At 42.4% G+C, this 22997-nt stretch overlaps 1 protein-coding gene across 1 annotated transcript in view; it reads right to left on the reverse strand.

Moving 5' to 3' along the window:
• Positions 1 to 1272: 1272 nt before the first annotated feature.
• The window catches only part of NTPCR (nucleoside-triphosphatase, cancer-related), a 29492-nt gene continuing 7767 nt past the window's right edge, over positions 1273 to 22997 (reverse strand). Inside the window, exons 4-5 of the mRNA XM_037510413.1 lie at positions 9342 to 9551; positions 1273 to 1387 (exon numbers count right to left, since the gene is read on the reverse strand). Coding sequence (XP_037366310.1) covers positions 1319 to 1387; positions 9342 to 9551 — 279 coding nt within the window. The 3' untranslated portion in view covers positions 1273 to 1318. The remainder of the gene's footprint in view (positions 1388 to 9341; positions 9552 to 22997) is intronic.

A 22997-nucleotide genomic window follows, 5' to 3' on the forward strand; every position in this document is an offset into this window, starting at 1 on the left:
TTGAGACAAAATCAGGAGCAGTGGGACAGAGATGCCCTCTTTGTCATACAGGACAGGTCACCCTTTTTAAAGGATTTGCTTATGACCTACTAGGCCTTCCAGTCGTGGTCCCTCAAAGGCTTGGAAAATCCATATCAAGCTTCTTAAAGTTACCTTGGGATAAAAAGCTGAGGAGACACCAACCTAAGAGCCTGTCAGGACCACCGGCCCTTGTCTTGGTGTAGAAATGGGAGAGCTCCCTGCACTTCCACTGTGCCCAGGACCCAGCCCATAGGTCACCTCACCACACAGGATGGGAATGGACCACGGTTATTAATGGGCACCCCAGCTGGGTTTGTAGCTAAGGAGAGTTACTAAAACATCCTAAAAATTCATAGTTCATTAAAATGGCCTAAAAACATTGATTGACCTTATCACTCCAGTACCATCAACCACTAGGAGGTCTGTTTTTATCCTCTCTGAATTCTGGAGTTTCAGCAGTTTTCTCTACAGTGACCTACTATGGGCTGAACCCTCCTCTACCCCATAGCTCCTGACAGCCTGGTTCCCACACCAGGCACTCCCGGGGGTCATGCAGACAGCAGGTAACTGCCTCCTTCTAGATGTGGCTTCTCCTCCTCCAGCCACACTTACCTGCCCCTTTTGCTGGAAGGGAAACAAGGTACATGTCTAAGTGAATGTCGTCAAAGAGGGGGCCCATGGGTTGTACGTGTCCAACACTATGGACATTTCTAAACACTGCTTGTCTCTCCCACAGTAGAAATCGCTGCCAGTAACCATTATATTCCTATTTACTTTATTAGGTAATAAGCAAACATACAAACAGTAAGGGGAAGACCTAAATTGGTGTTCTTTTGAAATAATAATTTCAGAAATCAAGAAACTGTTGCCACTGTCATTTGCAGTGCACCTGGAGAGGGAGCTCATTTTCATGACATGCAGAATTGATTAGCGAGCTCTCTTCACCCGCTTCTCCCGAGCACGTTTATAAACTTCAATGGGGGCAATTCTGTCTAATACTGGGAAAACTGTTTTTCATGTTGTAATTTACCTAAATCATACGCACAACTGCAAGAGGAAATAAACAGAAATCTCTGGGCATAAATAAGCCACAATGGATTGTTGATCTTGTAGTCAATTCCACATTAAGGCTAATTTGATCTTTTAAACATTTTATGGAAACCAGCTGTCATTCTTCCTTTGGCAAAGCCCACAAGGTTTCATAGTCCCGAAGGCATAAAAGCTTGACAGGCCACTGAATGGGCACCTCTCGAACTAGCACATTTCTTCACGTGCAGGAAACCAGGAATGCGGACCGTCACTTCCTGCTGCTCTGCACCCACGTCACAATATCTGGCAAAAGGTGGTTTCTATTTTCTTTGGTGACCTGTGGGAAGCAAGAGATGGGGCTTCAGAGTCCCTTCCTTTTTCTTCTAGCCACTGATAAGTTATATTTGGAAAGAAGAGCCTGGGGGGCCAACAGAGGGTGAGGTATGTTTGGGGCCCAGAAGGAAGCCCTCAAGAGCTCCTCAGGAGCAGAGAGCAGGATGGGGCTAGGAAATCCCGTGCCAGCTGCTGCAGAGTGACTGCTCCTCAAGTGCAAGGGGATTTTGCTGAAAGGAGTTGTGACTTGAGTCCTGTGCGAGGCCCTCTGGGCTGGAAGAGGGGATTAAGGGTGGGACCTGACCTAAGCAGAGGAAGTGGCTGAGAAGCCAGCAGTAGGGCTGCCCTGCAGGTGGGCTCACTAAGAGCACCCCACTCCCTGGTCATGAGTCACACCCAGATTTCTGGGAGCAATGGGCCTGGTCCCACTGCACATCACACCTGAGTCTGACCACACCTGGCACACAGTAGATGCCAAACAAGTGTCTGATGAGGAAGTGCACAACACAATTTACTACTTTTTGTTCTCCAGCATCCACTCATCTTTACAAGATTTTCTTTTGGAAGGTGACCAACTAGGAAACTAGCCCTCGGGTAAGGAGTGTGAGCTGAGCCCTGGAAATCTTCCTGAAAATTTGAGTCCTTAGAGAAGTAGTCAACCATATCCTTGTCAATGAACAGCTCCTAACAATCTCTTTGTTTATGTCTTATAAAATTATTCTTTTGAATACCAAAAAAAAAAAAAGTGAGCGTAGCAGCAAATGGCTGAGGCTGACACCCTAACAGCAGTGTTGGAGGACACCATCCAGTAGCCACATCACTCCCGGGGCAGTTCTGGCTCCAGCGAAATGAACAACATCAGCTTTGCCTTCTGCAGAAAGAGAAACCTCATCACCTTAGAAAGTTCTTTGCTGGTATTTTGCTTAAATTAACTGAGGTCCATTTCTGCTGTTTGCATTCAAGGAAATCCTGATTTGAAGAGGAAAGAGGTAGACAAGCAGGCAGTGATGGAAGCTCAGCAGGCTGGCTGGGGAGTGTCATGTGGCTTTAGCAGCAGGGTGGAAAAGGACAGACAACATGACCCCAAGCCCGGGGTTCCTCTTCCACCCTGACTTCACTAGGAAGTCACCTGGTTCTGCCTTCAGAGTCTCTGAGAGTGCATGGGGTTCCTCAAGAGGCGACTTCAGAGGTGAAGGGCATCTGGGATCACTTCCTTTTCTCTAAACATTTATTTTATCACCTCGTTTAAAAAGCAAAGGATGAGATGTTGAGTGGAGAGGAGAGATGTAGAGGAGAGAGGGAAAAAGAGCAAAAAAGAAGTGAGGGAAGGGGAGAAAGAAGGGAAGGGAACACCAATTCCTTCCAGATGGGAGAACTAACCCTGAGTTTGCAGGGGGGAGTGACGAGGGAAGCGCAGCACTGCTCCCCGGAGTCACTACTGCCTCCCAGCGGAGACACTTCCCTGTCCAGCTATTAAAAGGAGCTGCCACAGGTGGATCACCAGTTCCGCACAGGCCAGCTCTGACGTTGCCCCACTGTAAATGTCCATTACAGCAGCTGGAATTTACAGGTAACAGAATCAGCAATCTGCAGGGAGGATGGGGGAAGGGAAGACCTCTTCCTATGGGTCATTAGCACAACTTTGTTTTTATTCTTTAACCCCCTAAATCTTGAGATGAAATAGTTGGGGGCATATGAAGGTAAGCCAAGGGTGTTAAGGCAGGAAACTCCATTACCCACAATACCAGCTATGAGTGAGGGCACAGCCAAGGCTTGCATCAGAGACAATAAAATTAGGAGCCCAAAGAGCCTTGCCATGCCACACAGCCCCAGATACACACTCCAGGGAGATGCCTCGTCATCTCCAGCATCAAACTCATGCTGCAGCCCTGGATTCCATACAAAGCTCTTAAGACCCTATCTTGTTTCATTTCAATTTCACACTGGGCCTGTGGCAAATGAGACCCGCATGATTATCCCCGTTTCACACAAGACTAAGCACAGGAAGACAAGAGCTTGCCAAAGGCTGATGGGCCTCACCCAGGGGTCCTGGTGAGTCAGTGGCCGCCCTGCCAAGATCCCCTCCCTCCCTCCTCAGTAACTGCTGGGGGCTCAGGGTGGTACAGGAGGAACAGTGCCAACTGCCCCTAACAGTCAGCTCTTTCCAAGCCTCAGTTGGACATGGGAAGAATAAATATAAGAATTGGAAAAGACATTCTAAGAACATTTTCTCATTAAAAAATAGTGAACAGAGGGCCTCCCCGGTGGCACAGTGGTTGAGTGCTGGGTTGCGAAGCTGCCCACAGCCTCTACAGCACCAGTTCGATCCCCGGCCACCGGGCGAGTGTCCCACATGGTGTGCAGACCTCTCCTGCCATGCCCGCTGCTCCCCTCTGCAGTGTACTTCATCGGTCTCCCTGTTCTGTTCTCCACTCTGGCTCTGGTGAATTCTCTCACCCTCCCGCGCTTCTGACTGTACCCAATGCTTGTATAAATAAATCTTTAAAAAAAAATAGTGAACAGAATGCAGCAACTACATTCATGTTTTGCAACACCCCCCCCTTTGGCCTCCCTAAGATTATTTCTGAAAAGCATGCATTGAGATGTCTATGTGAAACTGACTACTACTACTACTACTACTACTACTACTACTACTACTATTATGTTTCTTGTACCCCAAAGACAAACTCCCAAAGACAAGAACAAGCATCATCTGTAAACCTCAGGGACCCTTCCCTTTATGTAGAAGACCAGGTTACTTTTTATTTAGTCACCACAAGTTTGGCTTAGAAAGTCTTTCCTGAGTGGCTAATTAAAAAAGGAAAGTGGGGTCCTCCCTGGTGGCGCAGGCGGTTGAGCGCAGCGCTGTGAAGCTGTCCAAGGCCTCTGCAGTGCCGATTAGATCCCCGCCGGCCTCTGAGCAACCCACATGATGAGCCAACCGCTCCTGTCTCGCCCGCTGCTCCCCTCAGCAGTGTATTTCGTTGGTCTGCCTGTTCTGTTCCCTGCTCTGTCTCTGGTGAATCCTCTCACCCTCCCGCACATCTGGCCTGTACCCCGGTTCTTGTATAAATAAAATAAATCTTTAAGGGCCTCCCTGGTGGTGTAGTGGTTGAGCGCTGGGCTGCGAAGCTGCCCGCAGCCTCTGCAGTGCCGGTTCGATCCCCGGCCTCTGGCGAGGGTCCCACATGGCGCGCAGACTTCTCCTGCCGCCCGCTGCTCCCCTCAGCAGTGTACTTCGGTCCTTCTGCCTGCTCTGCTCCCCACTCTGGCTCTGGTGAATTCTCTCACCCTCCCGCGCTTCTGACTGTACCCAGTGCGTGTATAAATAAATAAATAAATCTTAAAAAAAAAAAAAAAGTAAAGTGGGGGGTGAGAACTGTAAAAGGAGGGGAGGAAGGCTGCAGAAAAGAACAAAGGTGCCCTGTCCACCCCCACACCCCTTAATGTAGGCTTAAGACAGAGAAGGAAGTCCAATGACTCTGCCCAATGCAGGGGCTGTCAGAGGGGAGTAACCCAGTGGCCTTTGGGTGACGAAAAGATTAGACTCCATCTCCATGGGGACTGGGCAGGACAGGAACTGCCTCTCAGAGTGGGTACTTGATGAATGTTTATTAAATTCTAAGCTGAGGGGGGTCTTTGAAATACAGCTGAGTGAATAAATAAAGGTTACAAAGACTGATCATCTTAAGCATCCAAGTTGCTCTGTGCCTCCTGGGGACAGAGAAAGGCCTAAGAGTGAGTCCAAGGTCAGTAATTCTGGCCATAAATTCAGGAAAGCTGTAAACATCCGGATACAGGAAAACATGCCTCTCTGCATGTGTACTATGCAAGAAACTAAAACAAAATCACCCTCATTTCCTTGAAACTGGGAAGGGCCCAGAAAAGTTTCCAATAGGCAAGGGATTATAAAAAGAATTAATGTGACAACACTTTGTTTATTATTGTAAGTTAACACATAACAAGTTATTAGTAGCCTGTTTGTTTCATGTTTTATTTCAATATAGTGAACCTAAAAATAGAATCATTCATGAATCCACCAGCTCAGCTCTACTTTTTTCTCGAAAGTTGATGTTTCTAAACTAAGAATTACTTGGGATTCTTTAGAACCCAGAGTTAAAGCCACAATGCCACATCTCCCTGGAGGAGGAAGAGTATATACAGAAAATTGCTTAATTTAGATATAATTCATATGCCATAAAATTCAACCCCTAATGGGGCATAATTCAGGGGGTTTTAGTATATAATAGTTTTTTTATTTTTATTTTTATTTTTTTTTAAAGATTTATTTATTTATTTATACAAGAACCCGGGTACAGGCCAGATGTGCAGGAGAGTGAGAGGATTCACCAGAGACAGAGTGGGGAACAGAACAGGCAGACTGACAAAATACACTGCTGAGGGGAGCAGTAGGTGAGACAGGAGAGGTCTGCTCGCCATGTGGGACCCTCGCCAGCCAGCTGGGATCGAACTGGCACTGCAGAGGCCTTGGACAGCTTCACAGCGCTGAGCTCAACCACCTGCGCCACCAGGGGGGCCCCACAATTTTTTTTAAAGATTTATTTTTATACAAGAGTTGGGGTACAGGTCAGTGGCGTGGAAGGGTGAGAGGATTCACCAGAGACGAAGCGGGGAGCAGAACAGGCAGATGGACCAAAATACACTGCTGAGGGGAGCAGCAGGCAAGACAGGAGAGGTCTGCTGTGCCATGTGGGTATCTCCCTGGCCAGCCGGAATCGAACCCGCACTGAGAGGCTGTGGACAGCTTCACAGTGCTGCACTCAACCCGCCGTGCCACCAGGGAGGCCCAAGTATATTCATAGTTATACAATCATCAGCACTGTCTACTTAGAATATTTTTATCACCACTCCCATTATTTCCATTCTCATTCACTGCCCGTCTTCCCCCTCCTCTTCCCCCAGGTCCTTGACAACCACTATTTTCTGTCTCTGTAAATTTGCCTGTTCTGAACATAGGAATGGAATTATGCAATATGTAACCTTTGTGATGGGCTTCTTTCACTGAACATACTGTGAACTTAGCCACTCATTGATGCTGTAGCCAAGTATCCATTCCTTCTTATTGCCGAAAGATAGCTGGTTGTATGTGTAGGCCACATTCTACTTGTGCAACCATCAGCTCATGGACACTTGGGTTGTCCCCACTCTGGCTATTATGAGCAATGCTCCTATGAACACACATGTACAAGTTTTGTGTGAATATATAGTCTCAATTCCGATCTATGAGCATATACTGAGAAGTGGTACTGCTGGGTTATATGGTAACTCCAATTTTACCTTTTTGAGGAACTGCCCAAGTGTTTTTCACATTTTTGCCCTCCCAACAGCAGTGGATGAGAGTTCCAACTTCACATCCTCACTAACACTTGTTATTTTCCATTTCTTTTCTTAAATTTTAGGATAGCCAGCCTAGTGGGTGTGAAGTGGTATCTAATGGTAGTTTTGACTGCATTGATATTGCTAATGATGCTTCACATCTTTTTAAGACTTATTGGTTATGTGTCCGTTCTTGGAGACATGCCTAGTTAAATCCTTTGCCCATTTTCTAACTAGTTTTTCTTTTTATTAAGTTATAAGAGTTGCCAGTACACGCAGGGATACAACTCCCTGAGCGGCTGTAATCTGCAAATATTTTCCCCCATCTGTGGGTTGACATTTTACTTTTGTAGTGTCCTTTTAAGAACAAAATTTTAAGGTTGAAAAATTATAGTTTATCCTTTTGTCACTTGTACTTTTGGTGGTGTATCAAATAAGACTGTCCAACTCAAGATTACAAAGAATTATTCCTTGTTTCTATATATTTTCCAAGAGTTAGTTTTAGGTTAGTAGTTTTTTGTTTGTAACATTGGTTTGTAACACTATGTGTGTGCATGAAATTTAGGGGAACAGGGACATACCTCCTCAGATGTATGTCACCACACACCACCCAGCATCAAAGCACCCACACAGCCCCTATACCTAGACCATTGGGGCCCCTCCTCACTTTGTTTCCACACTCCCTTACTCCCTCTCTAGTACCCTAAATTCTGCAGTAATATTTCTAGGGTTTGTTTTATCAGTTCCTTTTTTTATTTCTCTATATTTCACATGAGTGAAATTATCTGGCCTTTGTCTTTCTTCCTCTGACTTATTTCGCTTGGTATTATCCCCTGCTTGGTATTATCCATCCATGTTGTCTAAATGGCAAAGGTTCATTTATTTTCACAGCTAAGTAGTTTTCCATCATGTATATAAATCACATCTTCTTAAATGTTTGTTTAGATTTTGTTTTCTAGTCCCTGTACTAAAATGTTCACTTCGTGAGGTCAAGGACTTGATCAGTCTTATTTATTGCCAAGTCTTAGAATGATGCCTTAGATATAACAATATTTACCAAATGAAGAAGGAATAAATGAAGTTATACAGAAACACATTCTTCCAAGTCAGGTTGGTCTAACCCTAATGGTTGTTTACTATCCTCAAAGTACCCCAGGACACTCTGGTGACAACATATGGATGCCCCACTAATATCAGCTGGCCACGGTGACATCTTAGCCAGGGATGTAAGTTCACTGGCATTTGGAGTGAGAGCTTACTCACTACTTGTCCCGACAGGAATGATTTTACCAGACTGACTAGTCAGTTTACTTGGCACCTGTAAGGCCAGTGAGCTTTTAAACTGGGAGGGGTGGAGAAAGAGTATAGGGGTTAGGGAAGAGGCGTGAGGGATGTGAGCAGAACTCAGTCAATATCTGACTAAGGGCAGAAAGTAACAGGGAAGAAAAGGCAAGTGTTTCAGTGCAGTGTCAGCAGTGTCAGCAGGGACCCTTACAACAGGCTCAGGCAGCACCACTGGCTAGTAACACAGAACTACTCATCTGTCACACATGGTCTACCCTCGGGCTTCTCCAATTCTAAGGGGCCTGAAAACCACCAGACAGCTTATCAAACAGATTCAACAGATTACTCGGCTGTTGCCCAGAGAATTCAATTCATTAGGTCAGGGTGGGTCCTACAACACTGCCCATCTTGCAAGTTCCTGGGTGAGGACCATACTGCTGGCAGCAAGACTGTGCTGTCCATGTAGCTACTAAGTACCTGAAATATGGCCAGTGTGATCAAGGAATTAAATTTTTCTTTTTATTCAATATGATTTTATTTACATGAAGGATAAAGAGCCACATGTAGCTAATGGCTATAGCATCTATATAATGCAGATAGTACACTTCCATCACTGTGGAATGTGCCATTGGACTCTACAGTATCTGGAAGCTCTGCTGGAAACTGTAATTTCAGCCTCTTCTCTCCTAATTCCCAACTTGGTCACACACTAAGGAGAGTTGGGGTTAGGCCAGAAGTATCCACTACTCAGGCAAGTCATTTGCTGACAAGGTCCTGGCCTCTCGTGGGGGAAGGAGACGGAGGCAGATTGCAGGGCGAATGGCTAACAGTTGGGAGCCTTTGCAGATAAGGAAGACTGGCTGTGTCAGAGGAAAGGTGAAGAGCAGCCTCTGAGCCGCTGGGTAGTGCTCACAGCCACCTCTCTGGAAAAAGGTAGAGCTTTCTAGTCTCCACCTCCCGAGTGTGGGCTTATAGGAAAAGGGACAAAGCTAAGGCTTTTAGCAGTCAAGCTGCTGGGGCTTTGGCAGTTAAACTGCTAGTGAGGAGGGGTGTCTGTGGAGAAGTCACCAGCTTACCACACGGGGCTTTAGCTTGGACCTTGATGTCTGCTCAGCAGATGCTGCCTAGGGAAGGACAGACACAGCACCTGGCCACATGCCAGCCTGTGGATATTCTCTCTCTCTCTCTCCTCATTTTTCTTTACTCCCTGTGTAAATAACTGCTGTTATTGTTTCTGACTGTGCATCTGCTTTTAGGTATTCTGCATTCTTAAGCACATGGGTGAGGACTGGGTCAACCCAGTTCCCCTGGGTTTGCTCAGTTTCAGCCATACTCACATTGAACACTTTAATGTCGTTTCTGTTTCGTATTTCTTCCACAAGGGCCAGAGGTTTTCCTTTTGGTATTGGGATGGTGCCGAGGACTACAGTCCCTGGGGTGGACAGTGTCTGACGAACAGCCTGGATGAAAGGCTGACTGAAGAGCTCCATCTTCCCAATCTCATCAATGACACACACTCCATACTCAGGGCCACTTCTGGAACTTGCCTGCAGATGACAAAGACATTAATTGGAACATTAGAGTCACATCAGGCAAAGGTCCAGGGGTCCTCAGCCCCAGTCACTCACCAACCAACAGTTATACCAAGGTGAGTGAGCTACACTTTGGAAGTCAGTCACCCAGTCCACATGGAACAATTAATTAGCAAACTAATCTGGAAGGACTCCTTTGGAGAGGGCAGCATCCAGAAAATTCAATTCCCTGTGCCATCCAGTTTTCTTGGCAATTGCTCCAACCAAGCTTTATATTTATATACACCCAGGAAAAAAGTAGGACTCAAATGCCTCAGGTGTGAAAGAAATGAGACAACTGGTCTGGGAACTCTTTTTATTAATACTACCTTCTTTTTTTTTTTTTTCCCCAATTTTGAGTCATATAAGCTATCTTCTAGGAAGAGGTTACTGCTGTAGGCAGATACCTGTGTATTTCATAATCTGCACTAAGAGGGAAAGAAAAAAGAAGTGAAAATTAAAAGACATCTTAAAAAGTTTAAGAAAAAGTGAGCAGAATTTTTGCCCTTTAAATTCCAGAATCCCTTCTTAATGACTGATACCCATTTGTGGACATTACTTCCTTGAAAACCCCACAGGAACAGGCGAGCAACCAGACTCCAAGAGGGTTGTCCAGCTACTGAGAGTCACACTCTTTGTAGACCCCTCCCACACAGTACCAACTGAATTGGGTCTGTGTGGCCGCTAGAACAGAACAGAACTGATTTTAAGATTAGGTAAGAAAGACTACTATTTCCTTACAGACGTTCCTCAAAAACAAAAAATAGAAATTCTATACAATCCATTATCCCATTTCTGGATATTTACCCTAAGAACATGAGAACATGAATTCAAAAGCATAGATGCACCCCCATAATTCATCACAGCATTATTCACAATAGCCAAGAGCTGGAAACAACACAAGTGCCCATTTACCCATGAGTAGATAAAGATTATTATTCAGTTATTTAAGAAAAAAAAGATGAAATCCTGCCATTTGCAATAATATGGATGAACCTAGAAAGCACTGTGCTAAGTAAAATAAGTCAGATGGATAAAGACAAACGCTGATTTCACCCGTAATTAGAAGATAAAACAAAAGCTTTTAGAATATAAGAACAAAACAGTGGTTACCAGAAGAGAAGAGAAAGGGAGGGGGGTAACTTGGATAAAAGATACCAATTGGATGGAGAAGAACAGAAACTAGACCTTTAGTAGGGAACAGAGTGTAGCATACAGATGTTAATTCACAAAGTTGTACGCATGAAACATATGTAATGATATAATCCATGTTACTCCAATTAAAAACAAAGACTACTGTTTCCAGCTTGGTCTTAATCCCTTTCTCTGAGACCACTCACTCCAGAACATTGCTGTCGTGTTATGAGGACACTCAGAGCCAAGTGCTAAGGATCCCAGCAACCACGAGGCTGAACTGGCATGTGGACCTTTTCTAGTCCAGCCTAGGTCACTGCCGCCAGGCTAACACTTGACATTGAGGCTGAACCACCCAACTAAGCCCATTCCTGGCTTCCTGACACAGGGAAACTATGAGAGATAATAAATATTTGTTGTTATAAACTGCTAAATTTGGGCCTCCCCTGGTGGTGCAGCAGTTGAGCGCTGAACTGCAAAGCTGCCCTCAGCCTCTGCAGTGCAGGTTTGATCCCCGGCCACTGGTGAGGGTCCCACACGGCGCGCAGATCTCTCCTGCCACGTCCGCTGCTCCCCTCAGCAGTGTATTTTGTCAGTCTGCCTGTTCTGTTCCCCACTCTGGCTCTGGTGAATTCTCTCACCCTCCCGCGCTTCTGACTGTACCCAGTGCTTGTGTAAAATAAATAATAAATAAATCTTTAAAAAAATAAAATAAATTGCTAAATTTGGGGGCAGTATGCTACAGACTAAATAAGTCCTTTCTAGAAAGTCTTCCTAGAGAAAGCTGCTATGACTTTGAATAGTTTCTTCAGAGCAGGGACACAACAGAACACATAATACTTCACTGAATGCTTAGTGACAAGCATATCTTATTTATTTACCATTCTTGTTTATTTTTTCACAATGTAGGATTTCTCCCCTCCAGTCCTCCACCACACTCCACTACGCTATCGTCGCCCTCCACCACCTCCACCCCGCACCCCCATTCTTTACTCCCCACCAATGTCTCAGACCTATGGTCTCAGATCGAGGGTCAGTCCTGCAGCTTGTCTTTGTCTGATCCATTGTGACAAGCATGTTCTACATATCTTTGTATAAATGATTATTTTGAAACCTGTATGTAAAGCAGATTTACTTAGTACTTTTTACTTTAGTTCTTAGACTCCTTAATAATGACATCAATACATTATCAGAATGTTTGGTTGAGTTAAGCTAAAGTCTGCTCCACCACACTACAGCTGCACCAGAGCTATACTACAGTGTGGCCTGTGTTGGGGTGCACACGGCAGACAGTGGAAGGAGGGGCTCAGGGGCAGAGCCTAAAGCTTTGTATGGTGTCCAGAGGGGTGGAGATTTTGTTCAACAGTTGAGACATCCTAAGGCAGGAAGGATCCCAAATCATGCTTGACAGGCCACTAGCTGCGTGGAGTCAAGCAGACAAGCTAGACATCTTAGTTACAGACAATATGAAGTTGTGGGGGCGAAACCCAGGGCAACTGGAGGGAAGCATTAGAACAGAGGTTTTCAAGCTTTTTGGAAGTGGCATCCTCTTTATTTTCCTACTTAGTATCATATGCATGTAACAAAGTTCCCCACTCATTTTATTAGCAGAAGGAATGGGAAGGGATCCACTGTAATTATCTGAGGATGAGAGGTCTAAACAATCACTCAAACTTCGGCATTTCTAGCGCTCCTCATTCCTTCTTCCAAAATGAGTGTCACACCGGGAGAAATAAAGCAGCTATCAGCCACCTGGTCTTCAGGATATAGACAGTCAACAGCAGAAGGGCAGGCCATTCCAACCGACCTGACTCTTACCAAGGAGTGTTTGGGACATTTTGCTGCCTCCAGGACTATGGATAATCATAGATGTTATCTTTCCAGCAACTAAGAGCCAAACAGAATCTACTCTTGCACATCAAAATGAAAGTTTCGAAAGCAGTCAATTCAGACAAAGAGAATCAATGTGTGTGCCCAGTAGTCAAATGCACTGGGCAAAGGTGTAAATACATGAGTGGGTACACATATAAAGCACAGGGCTCTACAATTGCCCTTCCTGAGACTCTCTGATGAGTGCTCACATTACTGAATCTTCTGCACAGGTGTCTAGGCATGCCCGCCTGCATACATTATTTCCTACCAACTGGAAATGCTTGTTTTAAAACCTTAGCTTAAATAAAATCTCAATGTGGTACAGAATGAGGGACTTTTTTTAACCAGGAACTCTAGGAATAAAAAAAACCAAGTCTGGGATTTTCAGTGAAAAATGAAGCTATTGTTGCTCTTCTGAGAGACAGCAGATGCTAAGTCACTCAGAAGCCTATAAATACTTTGCTTGTTGTCCTAATTATCTAATGAACATTATCAAGAATTTAAAAGAACCATTATTATGTTAAGAATTATTTTATTTATATATATTAAGCAATTTTAGAAGGTAACAAAATATAAACCAGTAAAAAATACACGACTGTGTTTACACTGTTCTAATTTCTCCTCTGAGCTCATCAAGATGGCCTGATGACTCAGGTTTGAAGCCATCAGGACCTGCCATTTCCAGTGGTGGGGAAGTAATAAAGGGTTCCTGGACTAACTACAGCAGAGATAGGGATGAGGAGTGTGTGAAGAACTTCAGGCTCTGAGCACACTATCTGGGATGCAGTCTTTCTCCCTCACACCCCTCTCTCCCTAGGGGACAATACACGCAGCATCATTACTAAGGGCTCCGCTGCAGCTTTCTGTGTCACCACACCCCTCTCTTAGGCTTCCATTTCAGTAGATCACACATTTTCACTGTCACAAAGGGTGAGAAAAGCATCTCTGTGCAAAGCCTATTTTAGTTCCTTTGTTCTAAGGGAAAAGATATTTCCTTAGGATGGAGTCCTAAATTGACCGGCCAGGGGTGAGAGAAGCTATGAATAATTTTATAGCTTTGGTTGCACTCAACTCGTTTGCTTTCCAGAAAGACTAAAATCGATTTAGAGCAACAACAAAATATCTTTATACCAGTTATGCCAGAGACCTGAAAATAGTGTGATCTCTCTGTTCTTTGTTTAATCTTTGTGTATACTTTTAAGACTACAAAAAAAATGTAAACCTAAAATAAGCCATTTCAATTACCCAAAATAGGACCTAGGAAAAGCTAACTAGTCTTTGCAGAATTCTGAATTATTTACATAGCAAGTGTCTTTGGCGGTATTATTTTTTTTTTTTTTCATATGCAACACACACTCCCTTCTGAGTTTGCCTGCCCAGACCAGCAAATACCAGAAGTCATGGGAGAGAAGGGTCAGGGATATCTGCCCAAAGTCAGGCAGCAGAACTGAAGCCTCCCCCTAAATAGCCACAAGTTCTGGGGAATCCAGAAAGGCCAATGGTGAAAACAACAGCTATGAACTAGCAAGCCCACAATTGACCTTCTTAGGTTATTAGCGAAAAATGCAGAGCTACAATTAGATCTTTATGTGTATTTATGCCAAGTTCAAAAGCTTCAGAATTCCTTAGTAGTCTGGTGGTGTGCTGACTGTGTGTCCTCAGGGAGCAAAAACACAGGCCAACAGCCAGGCAAGATGTCTAGACTGCCCGGCACTCCCTGCAGCCCATCCCTTCCCCAATTAGGACACACTCTGGATGGAAGCTGCCCCTACCCACATGCCAGAGATCCCTGCCCCAGGTCAGCAGATTAGTTCTGAGGTGCCCCTTGAAATGTCCTCACTGGCCTCCCCAGGACTCACCCACATGAGCACCTGACCACAGAACACCCTGGTATTTTCTAAGCTACAAGGACTATTTATTCTAGTACTGAAATAGGACAGTCAGCCCAGTGGGACCAGGAACCCAATACTTCTCATGATCCCAGTGCCTAGGGGCCAGCATCGATTCTGGGCTTATGCATCCCACAAATGACAGATTTTTTGTTTGCTCTGGCCCCCAGGCTCCTAGCAAACACAAACGAGACCGCTGATGCAAGGGCACTCCCAAGATATTGACACCCATCACTTTACTCAATTTCTTAAGAAAAATAATCAGAACTACCCCTATGTTTGCACCTCTTAGCAGGCAGAAACTACTGTACTTTACAACCATTATGGCATTCAGTTCCAATAATTTCATATTGCATCTCTGTTTTAGATAGAAAGAAAGGATATTAGAGATCAAGCAATTTATCCAAAGTGACAGAGCTGGGGGTCAAACTCAGGATTATCTGACATTAAAGCTTTCTTCTCTAGCCCATATGCAATACCACCTGCACGCTTTTATTCTTTTAATTTTTTTTCACATTTAAATTTTATTTTTTATATTCCCCATACAATTACAACCCCGTTATTTTGACCGCAAGCCCTCCTTTCCCCGCCCCCCACCCCCCATAGAGTGTCTCTGGTTCATAGTTGTTTGTTGATTTTGATATTTTCTTTCTTATAGTTATTCTTTTTCCTGGTCCCTTATTTAAGTTTTCTAGATTCCTGCTATGAGTCAGACCATCCGGTATTTTTCTTTTTCTTTCTGGCTTATTTCGCTGAGCATGATCCCTTCCAGCGCCATCCATGTTGCTACAAATTGCATGTGTTTATCTTTTTGGAATGCTGAGTAATATTCCATGGTGTATATGATCCAGTCATCTATTTCTTCTTGATCCAGTCATCTATTTTTGGGCATTTGGGCTGTTTCCAAAGCTTAGCTATTGTAAATAGTGCTGCTATAAACATAGGGGTGCAGGTGTTCTTTGGAATTGATGTTTCTGTGTCCTTTGGGTAAATACCTAGGAGTGGAATTGCTGGATCATATGGAAGCTCTATGTTTAGTAGGTCCAGAAATCTCCACACAGCTCTCCATAGTGGTTGGACCAGTTTGCACTCCCACCAACAGTGCAGGAGAGTTCCTTTTTCTCCACAATCTCACCAACATTTGTTGTTGCTAGTTTTTTTAATATGTGCCATTCTCACTGGTGTGAGATGGTATCTCATTGTAGTTTTGATTTGCATTTCCCTGATTACAAGTGATGTTGAACATTTTTTCATATGCCTGTTGGCCATTTGCATTTCCTCTTCAGAGAAGTTTCTTTTTAGCTCTTCTGCCCATTTTTTTGACTGGATTATTTTCTTTGTTTTTGTTGAGTCTCATCAGCTCTTTGTAGATTTTTGTGATCAGTCCTTTATCATTAGTGCTGTGTGCAAAATGTTCTCCTAGTCGATGGGATTTCTCTTTGTTTTTGTTATTGTCTCTTTTGCTGTGCAGAAGCTCTTTAATTTGATGTAGTCCCAGCTGTTTATCTTTGCCTTCACTATCACTGCTTTGGGTGATGTGTCTGTAAAGATGTCTTTGAGGTGCGTATCATGTAGTGTTTCACCTATATTTCCTTCTATGTATTTTATGGTTTCAGGTCTTATATCTAGTTCTTTAATCCATTTTGAGTTGGTTTTTGTGCATGGTGTTAGGTAGTAGTCAAGCTTCATTCTTTTGCATGCAGCGACCCAGTTTTCCCAGCACCATTTATTGAACAAACTTTCTTTGCTCCAATGCATATTCTTTGCTCCTTTGTCAAAGATTAGTTGACCATAAATCTGTGGGTTTATTTCTGGATTTTCTATTTGATTCCATTGGTCTGTGTGTCTGTTCTTGTTCCACCTGCATGCTTTTTATATGAAGAAGGAATCTAATAAATTCTCCTAACCATTGAGAAACTACTTTTCCCTCCAATGAGAAGGAACTGTGCTTTAGTTTCTGGGGTCTATAAGGTATAACCATGAAAAAATAATCCTATGACTTTCAGTAGTTACATACCTGGGGTCTCAGAACAATTAATATCACCAACATCATTTTAACAAGTATGTAGTTACATACTTGGGGTCTCAGAACAATTAATATCACCAACATCATTTTAACAAGCATAGACACTTGCTAATGGTCAACTTTAGTGGGCAGATGTGACTGCAGGTGAAAGGTCCTGGGTCAGGAGCACACAGCACAGGCGACAGGGCCAGGGACACCAGTTTATACTAACTCCTGCCCCTTCCTTATCAGCTGGCAGTGTTCATCATAACTAATTTTTTTTTAATTCCACTTGCTTGGTGGAATCAAATTCCACTTGATTATACATTTTAATCAGTATTTAAGCATTTGATAAAAGTTTGGTGTGTTGGATCTCTAATATCCTATTATTAGAAACTGCCTGAGGGAGAGAAAGGTGATTGTTTTTCCTACAGTAAAATATGATGATACTTTTTCTAATTACTGAGGTAAATGGATACAAAAAGAGGTATATAGGGCCTCCCTGATGGCGCAATGAGTTAAGACACAGCCTCTGAGGCATTCCGCAGCCACTACAGCACAAGTTTGATCCCCGGCCAGGGAGCTACCCACATGGCGCAGCAGACCTCTCCTGACTTGCCTGCTGCTCTCCTCAGCAGTGTATTTCAATCAGTCTGTTCTGTTCCCCACTCTGTCTCTGGTAAATCCTCTGGCCCCCCACACTTCTGGCCTATAACCCAACTCTTATATGCATAAATAAATGGATCTTTAAAAAAAAAAAAAAGGCATGCAGCTTAGATTAACCATTAAGGGTCTTTTTTAAAATGAAGTATAACTGACATAGAACATATAAGTCTCAGGTGTACATAATGACCTATTTGTATATGCATTATGGCTTTTCCAATTCAGTTTTTGAATGTAGAGATGCTAGGTTTATTAGTTATTGTTACAGAAAGTATTTCAAAAGGCAGAGTAGTTAAATTTTCTTTCTGTTAAAGCCTCAAGAGAAGACTTTTTGTCTTCAGATAATCTAATACAGTGTAAATAAATCAGAATTGGGAGAAATTTTGATGAATAGCATGTTCATGGTCTTCAAGTTTCTCCCCACTCAAACAAATAATGAATATACAGTAAAGAAGATGAATAATTACTTGATCAGGCAAGCAAAGTCACCTAACATCACTTGCCTCCAGAGAAAAGGCCTAAGATGCATCAGCATTTATGCAGCATTCCAGCTGAATCCAGTCATGGAGAAACATCAGAAACCCCCAAACAGGAGTGTCCTATTAAAAGAGAACTGTATTCTTCAAAAATGTCAATGACATACAAGAAAAAGAATGACTTAGTAAGGGCTCCAGATTAAAGGAGGCCATAGAGATATGATGACTAAATATAACTTGGCCTTAGATTGGAGGAAAAGAAATGTAACAGAGAACACTGTTAAATCAGTTGACAAACTGGTTTAAGAATGGTAGATTAGATCAAAGCATTTTGTCAGTGTAAAATTTACTGAATTTGACCACTGAGGTTGTACTGATTACATAGGAGCATTTCTTATTATTAAGAAAAATATACTGAACACTTAAGTTCCCTGATGATTGCAATATATTTTCAAGTGGTTGCTCCCCGACAATGTAAATTTATATAATTAAACACACACACACATACACACATAGAGTAAATAACCAATAAGGCAACTGTGAAAAATAGGTTACTCTGGGTATCAAGTAATAGAAAGGTGGTCTTGTACTATTATTATTTCCTTTAAGAGTTAAAACTATATTGAAATAAAGTTAAAAAAATTAGAATCAATACCCAAATAAGGCTCACATGTATACATTCTTGTATCTTATTCAAAAAACAACTAAGTCATGGGCATCCCCGGTGGCGCAGCGGTGGAGTGCTGGGTTGCGAAGCTGCCCGCAGCCTCTGCAGCCCGGGTTCGATCCCCGGCCGCTGGCAAGGGTCCCATATGACAGGCAGAGCTCTCCTGCTGCTTCTCCCCTCAGTAGTGTACTTCGTCAGTCTGCCTGTTCTGCTCCCCGCTCTGGCTCTGGTGAATTCTCTCACCCTCCCACACTTCTGACCATACCCAGTGCTTGTATAAATAAATTAATTAATTAATTAAATAAAAAAAAAAAAAACTAAGCCATGACATGTAAACCTTCAGAAGGAATGGAGGGCTTTAGAAAGATATGTATGGAAAGTGTCAAGGATATGTTGGAAACTGGACAACTTGGGTGAGTAAAAGGGCGGGAGGCAACAGTTTATACAAATTCTACCCCAGTCCCACTTAAAGAAGTGTGACTTTACCATATTTCTTTGGCGGAGACTGCAAGAAGAATTGCATGGTTCATTGCAGCACTATGTACAACAGCCAAACTATGGAAACAACCTAAGTGTCTGAGGACAGAGGAGCAGATTAAGAAGACGTGCTATCTGTAGACAAAGAGAACTGTTCCCATTTGCAACTACAGGAATGGAACTGGAGGGGATGATACTGAATGAAATTAAGTCAGAAGGAAAAAGACAAACACCTACAGTCTCACTTACATGTGGAGCATGGAAAAACAAAACACAGGGTCAGATAAAACCAACTCAATAACAAAATCTAGAAATGTGACTATAGAATTGAGCCTACCAGAGGGGGAAAAGGATGGTGGAGGTCAAAAGTAGAGGGTGCCCAATGAATTACAGTGGACTGTGGGTGCTTTGGTGGTAGGTGTGGTGTGGAAACACACATCCGAAAAGGTTGGATCCTATACCTCTGAGTCAAATACAGTGTTGTAAACCAATGTTACCTCATAATAATAAAATTAACAATCAAAATACAGGGTAGAAGCCTGCCCAGCATTTAAGTTCACAGTGCCTCACCAAGGCCAGTAGCATAAAATACTGAAAACTTCAGTCCAGAGGGATTAGAAGGATTACCAGTAAGGGTTATGACAAACCCTGAAAGATGAACTGTAGAGTCAACCTTAAATGTAATTTTCAGTTAATTTTCCTATTTTGATTCACTGCAGGAATCCTAGCACTGACATAAATTGTCAAATATGTACCAGATAGTTTTTAATTGACTGGCTGATCTTGCAATATAAATATATATTGCAATATATATATATATATATAGGTGTGTGTGTGTGATTGTGAGATACAGAAATAAAAGTAAGGAAGAACAAAGAAACAAGTGTCTAATCTGCTAATAATAAAGGGAATTCTAAAACAATGCTTGGCCTTTTGTCAACCTTTTAAGAATGAATTCCAGCTAGATCTTGATTTTTCTAAATTCTTTCTAAAGCCCAGTGGCCTGAAAGTACTAAGAGGCACTTCTAGGTCAAGTGATAAAAAAGAATAACCTTTCCTTAGACAGTTGTTCTCTCACCTTCAAATGAAGTTTCAAAGATTTGAAGCAGAGTTTTATCTCAGAATCAAAAGCAGGTTCTGCTCTCAAAAACAAATACACATTGAAAGCCTTTTTTTTTTTTTTTATCAAAACAAGGAAATAAAAGGTTCAAACTATATTGATTTTCACTGGTATCTAGCTTGCTATTCCTTTCATGGATCTTTATTAAAAAATGACACTGTCTAGCCTAGAAAATACAGCTCTAAATAGAAGTCTACTATTTTTTAAAACACTACAATCTACTGTTATCTTTCTGCATGAGAAGATACATTGAGAACCCATAAAACGTTAAATCCTACAGTGTATCAAAATCTAATAAAGCATTTGGTGTAGCTGTCAAAAAAAATCATTATGAAAAAGGCCAGTATCATCTTATCAGACATGTTAAAAAATAAAAAAAAAAATCCCAGTTACAGTAGCATCAGAAAATAGAAGAGACCCATGAATAGCTTTACTGAAAAATTTAAAGCGTGATGGATCATGTTTTTTGTTGAGAATAGAGTATCTGAAAAATTAAGATATTCTTTATAGCAAAGTAACTAGTTTTGTATAGTTCCAATCACTCCGTATAAGGCTTTTTATAATGGATAATATAGTCATTCTACAATTAAGCCAGCTCTACCACTAGTAAGTCAGCCGTTCCTGGAAAAGTTACTTGCTATACTATGACTCAGTTTCCTAATATGTAAAATAGGATTTACAGTGAGAATGCTGTTGAGGATTAAATGAGTTGGCTCCTGACACACAGTTAGCACTCAAAAACTACCACCACTACTACTACCACCACTGCCATGATTACCACCAATACTGCCTCAATTTAGAATGTTGAACATTCAGCATCAGATAATTTTTTTTAAGAATAATAAATGGGGCCTCCCCTGGTGGCGCAGCGGTTGAGTGCTGGGCTGTGAAGCTGCCCGCAGCCTCTGCAGTGCCGGTTCAATCCCCGGCGGCCGGCAAAGGTCCCACATGGCGCGCAGACCTCTCCTGCCACGCCCGCTGCTCCCCTCAGCAGTGTACTGTACTTCGGTCCTTCTGCCTTTTCTGCTCCCCACTCTGGTTCTGGTGAATTCTCTCGCCCTCCTGCGCTTCTCACTGTACCCAGTGCTTGTATAAATAAATAAATCAATAAATCTTTAAAAAAAATAAAAGAATAATAAATGAAGAATCAAGCAAATTAATGGAAGAGAACAGAACACTAAAATTATATACAAACATCTAAGTTATTTTCAATATAATTAAAAAGCATAGTAAACTACTGAAAAAATGGGTTATTTAACAAAGGGTTCTAATAAAGTAGCTAAGACTGATGTATAAAGGGTGTTTGTTACAAGGTTACTTACAACTGTGATGACAACCTAAGTGACCAACACTGTGGGAAGAGTAGTTAAATCCAAGTGAAAATCCAGACCATGTAATAACTCTGCAATTAGCAAAATTGTCAGTTTTGAAAATTATCATTTTGTGAGACTATTTTCATGTCACTCAATCATACTGTAGGAAAAAACCTAAGTCTATAAAAACTGTATACTGCATCTTCTCCAGGTTTGAGCACTGAATCAGAAACAAAATATGCTAAAAGTGATCAACCCAGTGCTAAAATATAAGTTAACCATATTTTCTTTTTTGAGTATGGAGAACTTTAATATTCAAGAAAACAGTTTGCCAGATAAAGAAATATGCCACCCATGGAATGAAAATCACCAACAGTCAATGCTACAAAGAGCTTTCTAAAAATCTTACTGAGTCTAGAAATTTCACCAAGGTCACTCTGTTTTCCTTGATTTCTCACAGGTGCCCATGACAGTCCATCAGTCTCCATTCCTGCCCAAGGAAATGAAACCAGGGCGCCAGCACAGGATGGGGACAGGGTCAAGCCTGAACCACTCCCCCCGCCCCACGCCTCTCCCTCAACTCAAGCTACATTTTACCTCCCAGCCACATTCTTGTTTCCCAGCACACAGCAGGCAGATGCCTACTAGCCCATCAAAGGATTGTTTCTCTTGTGGTTCCAACTGCATTTTAAAAAACAACTCAAAGTATTTTTCACCCATAAGTAATTTCTTACACACAGCAGGCACTTAATAGATATTTCTTAACTGACTGTCAGAGTTTTGGCTTTCATACATCCCAGGCACTATGGATCTAACTTGCTGCTTATATGTGTAGTCTTTCACCTGCCTAAATGTGGTTTTTTAAAGCTTTTAGCTTATTTTAGCTGGTTATTCCAATTGCTAATATTAAAGAATCTATTTCCCTATATTATTCACTTAGTTAACTTTAACTTTTTCTTTCTCTTTTTTTTTGTTGTGTGTGTTGTGTGAAGGTAAAACAGTAATTTTTTTTTCCTTTTTCAACCCAATAAAATATATGAGCTATGAGAGAAATTTCTTCTTCAGAAGAGAAATCCATGACCTTGACTAAGAAAGAATCCACACAGCCAGGAACATTTCCTACATAGAATGCGAATATATGGGTTTGAGAATCAAGGATTAAAAAGTCAGCCTTTATTTTTTAATTAAAAAGAGAGAGATTGAAGCTCTTATTCCAGTCAGTATACAATTTCTTATATCTTGCAGACAGACTTAAGCATGTTTGTGCTCGCTGCTCCCCGAGGACTTAGTCTGCTCTAAGCAGGGGTGAAAAAATCAACTCTTTGTATTGATCTAGTGCCCAAAGGTGGACTCTTCAGTGAGAATTTCATTTGAAGTATTTCACTTGCCTTTTGAACATGTAAGCAGAGAGGTGTGTATCTGATGGGAAAGAACTAGAGAGAAAAATACCATGTGTTCGAAGTGCTCCCACAGAACATAACAGCCACAAAAGTCCCCAGCACAGGAAATGAGGAAACATTCCAAGAGGAAGGACTTAGGAAAGGAGGTTGCAGGAGCAGACACAGGTGAGGAAGCAAAGGGGAAGGAAGGCCTGAGGAACAGCTGCCCCTTTCCAAAATAGAGCACAAGATCCTACTAGCCTTCTGGAATTAGAAACTGCCCTGGGCAGGCTACAATTAAAATTTTCAGTATCCTTGGGCAAGTATAATAGCTCTCTACCACGTATTTCAGCTGAGTCCTGAATGTCAAAAAAGAGCAGAGAAGCAAGGCAGGAGGAGCATACCAACCAAAACAAATATCAAGAAC

This window comes from Talpa occidentalis, unplaced genomic scaffold (genome assembly GCF_014898055.3).
Source record: "Talpa occidentalis isolate TD23 unplaced genomic scaffold, MPIMG_talOcc4v2.1 talOcc4.14, whole genome shotgun sequence".
Lineage (NCBI taxonomy): Eukaryota > Metazoa > Chordata > Mammalia > Eulipotyphla > Talpidae > Talpa > Talpa occidentalis.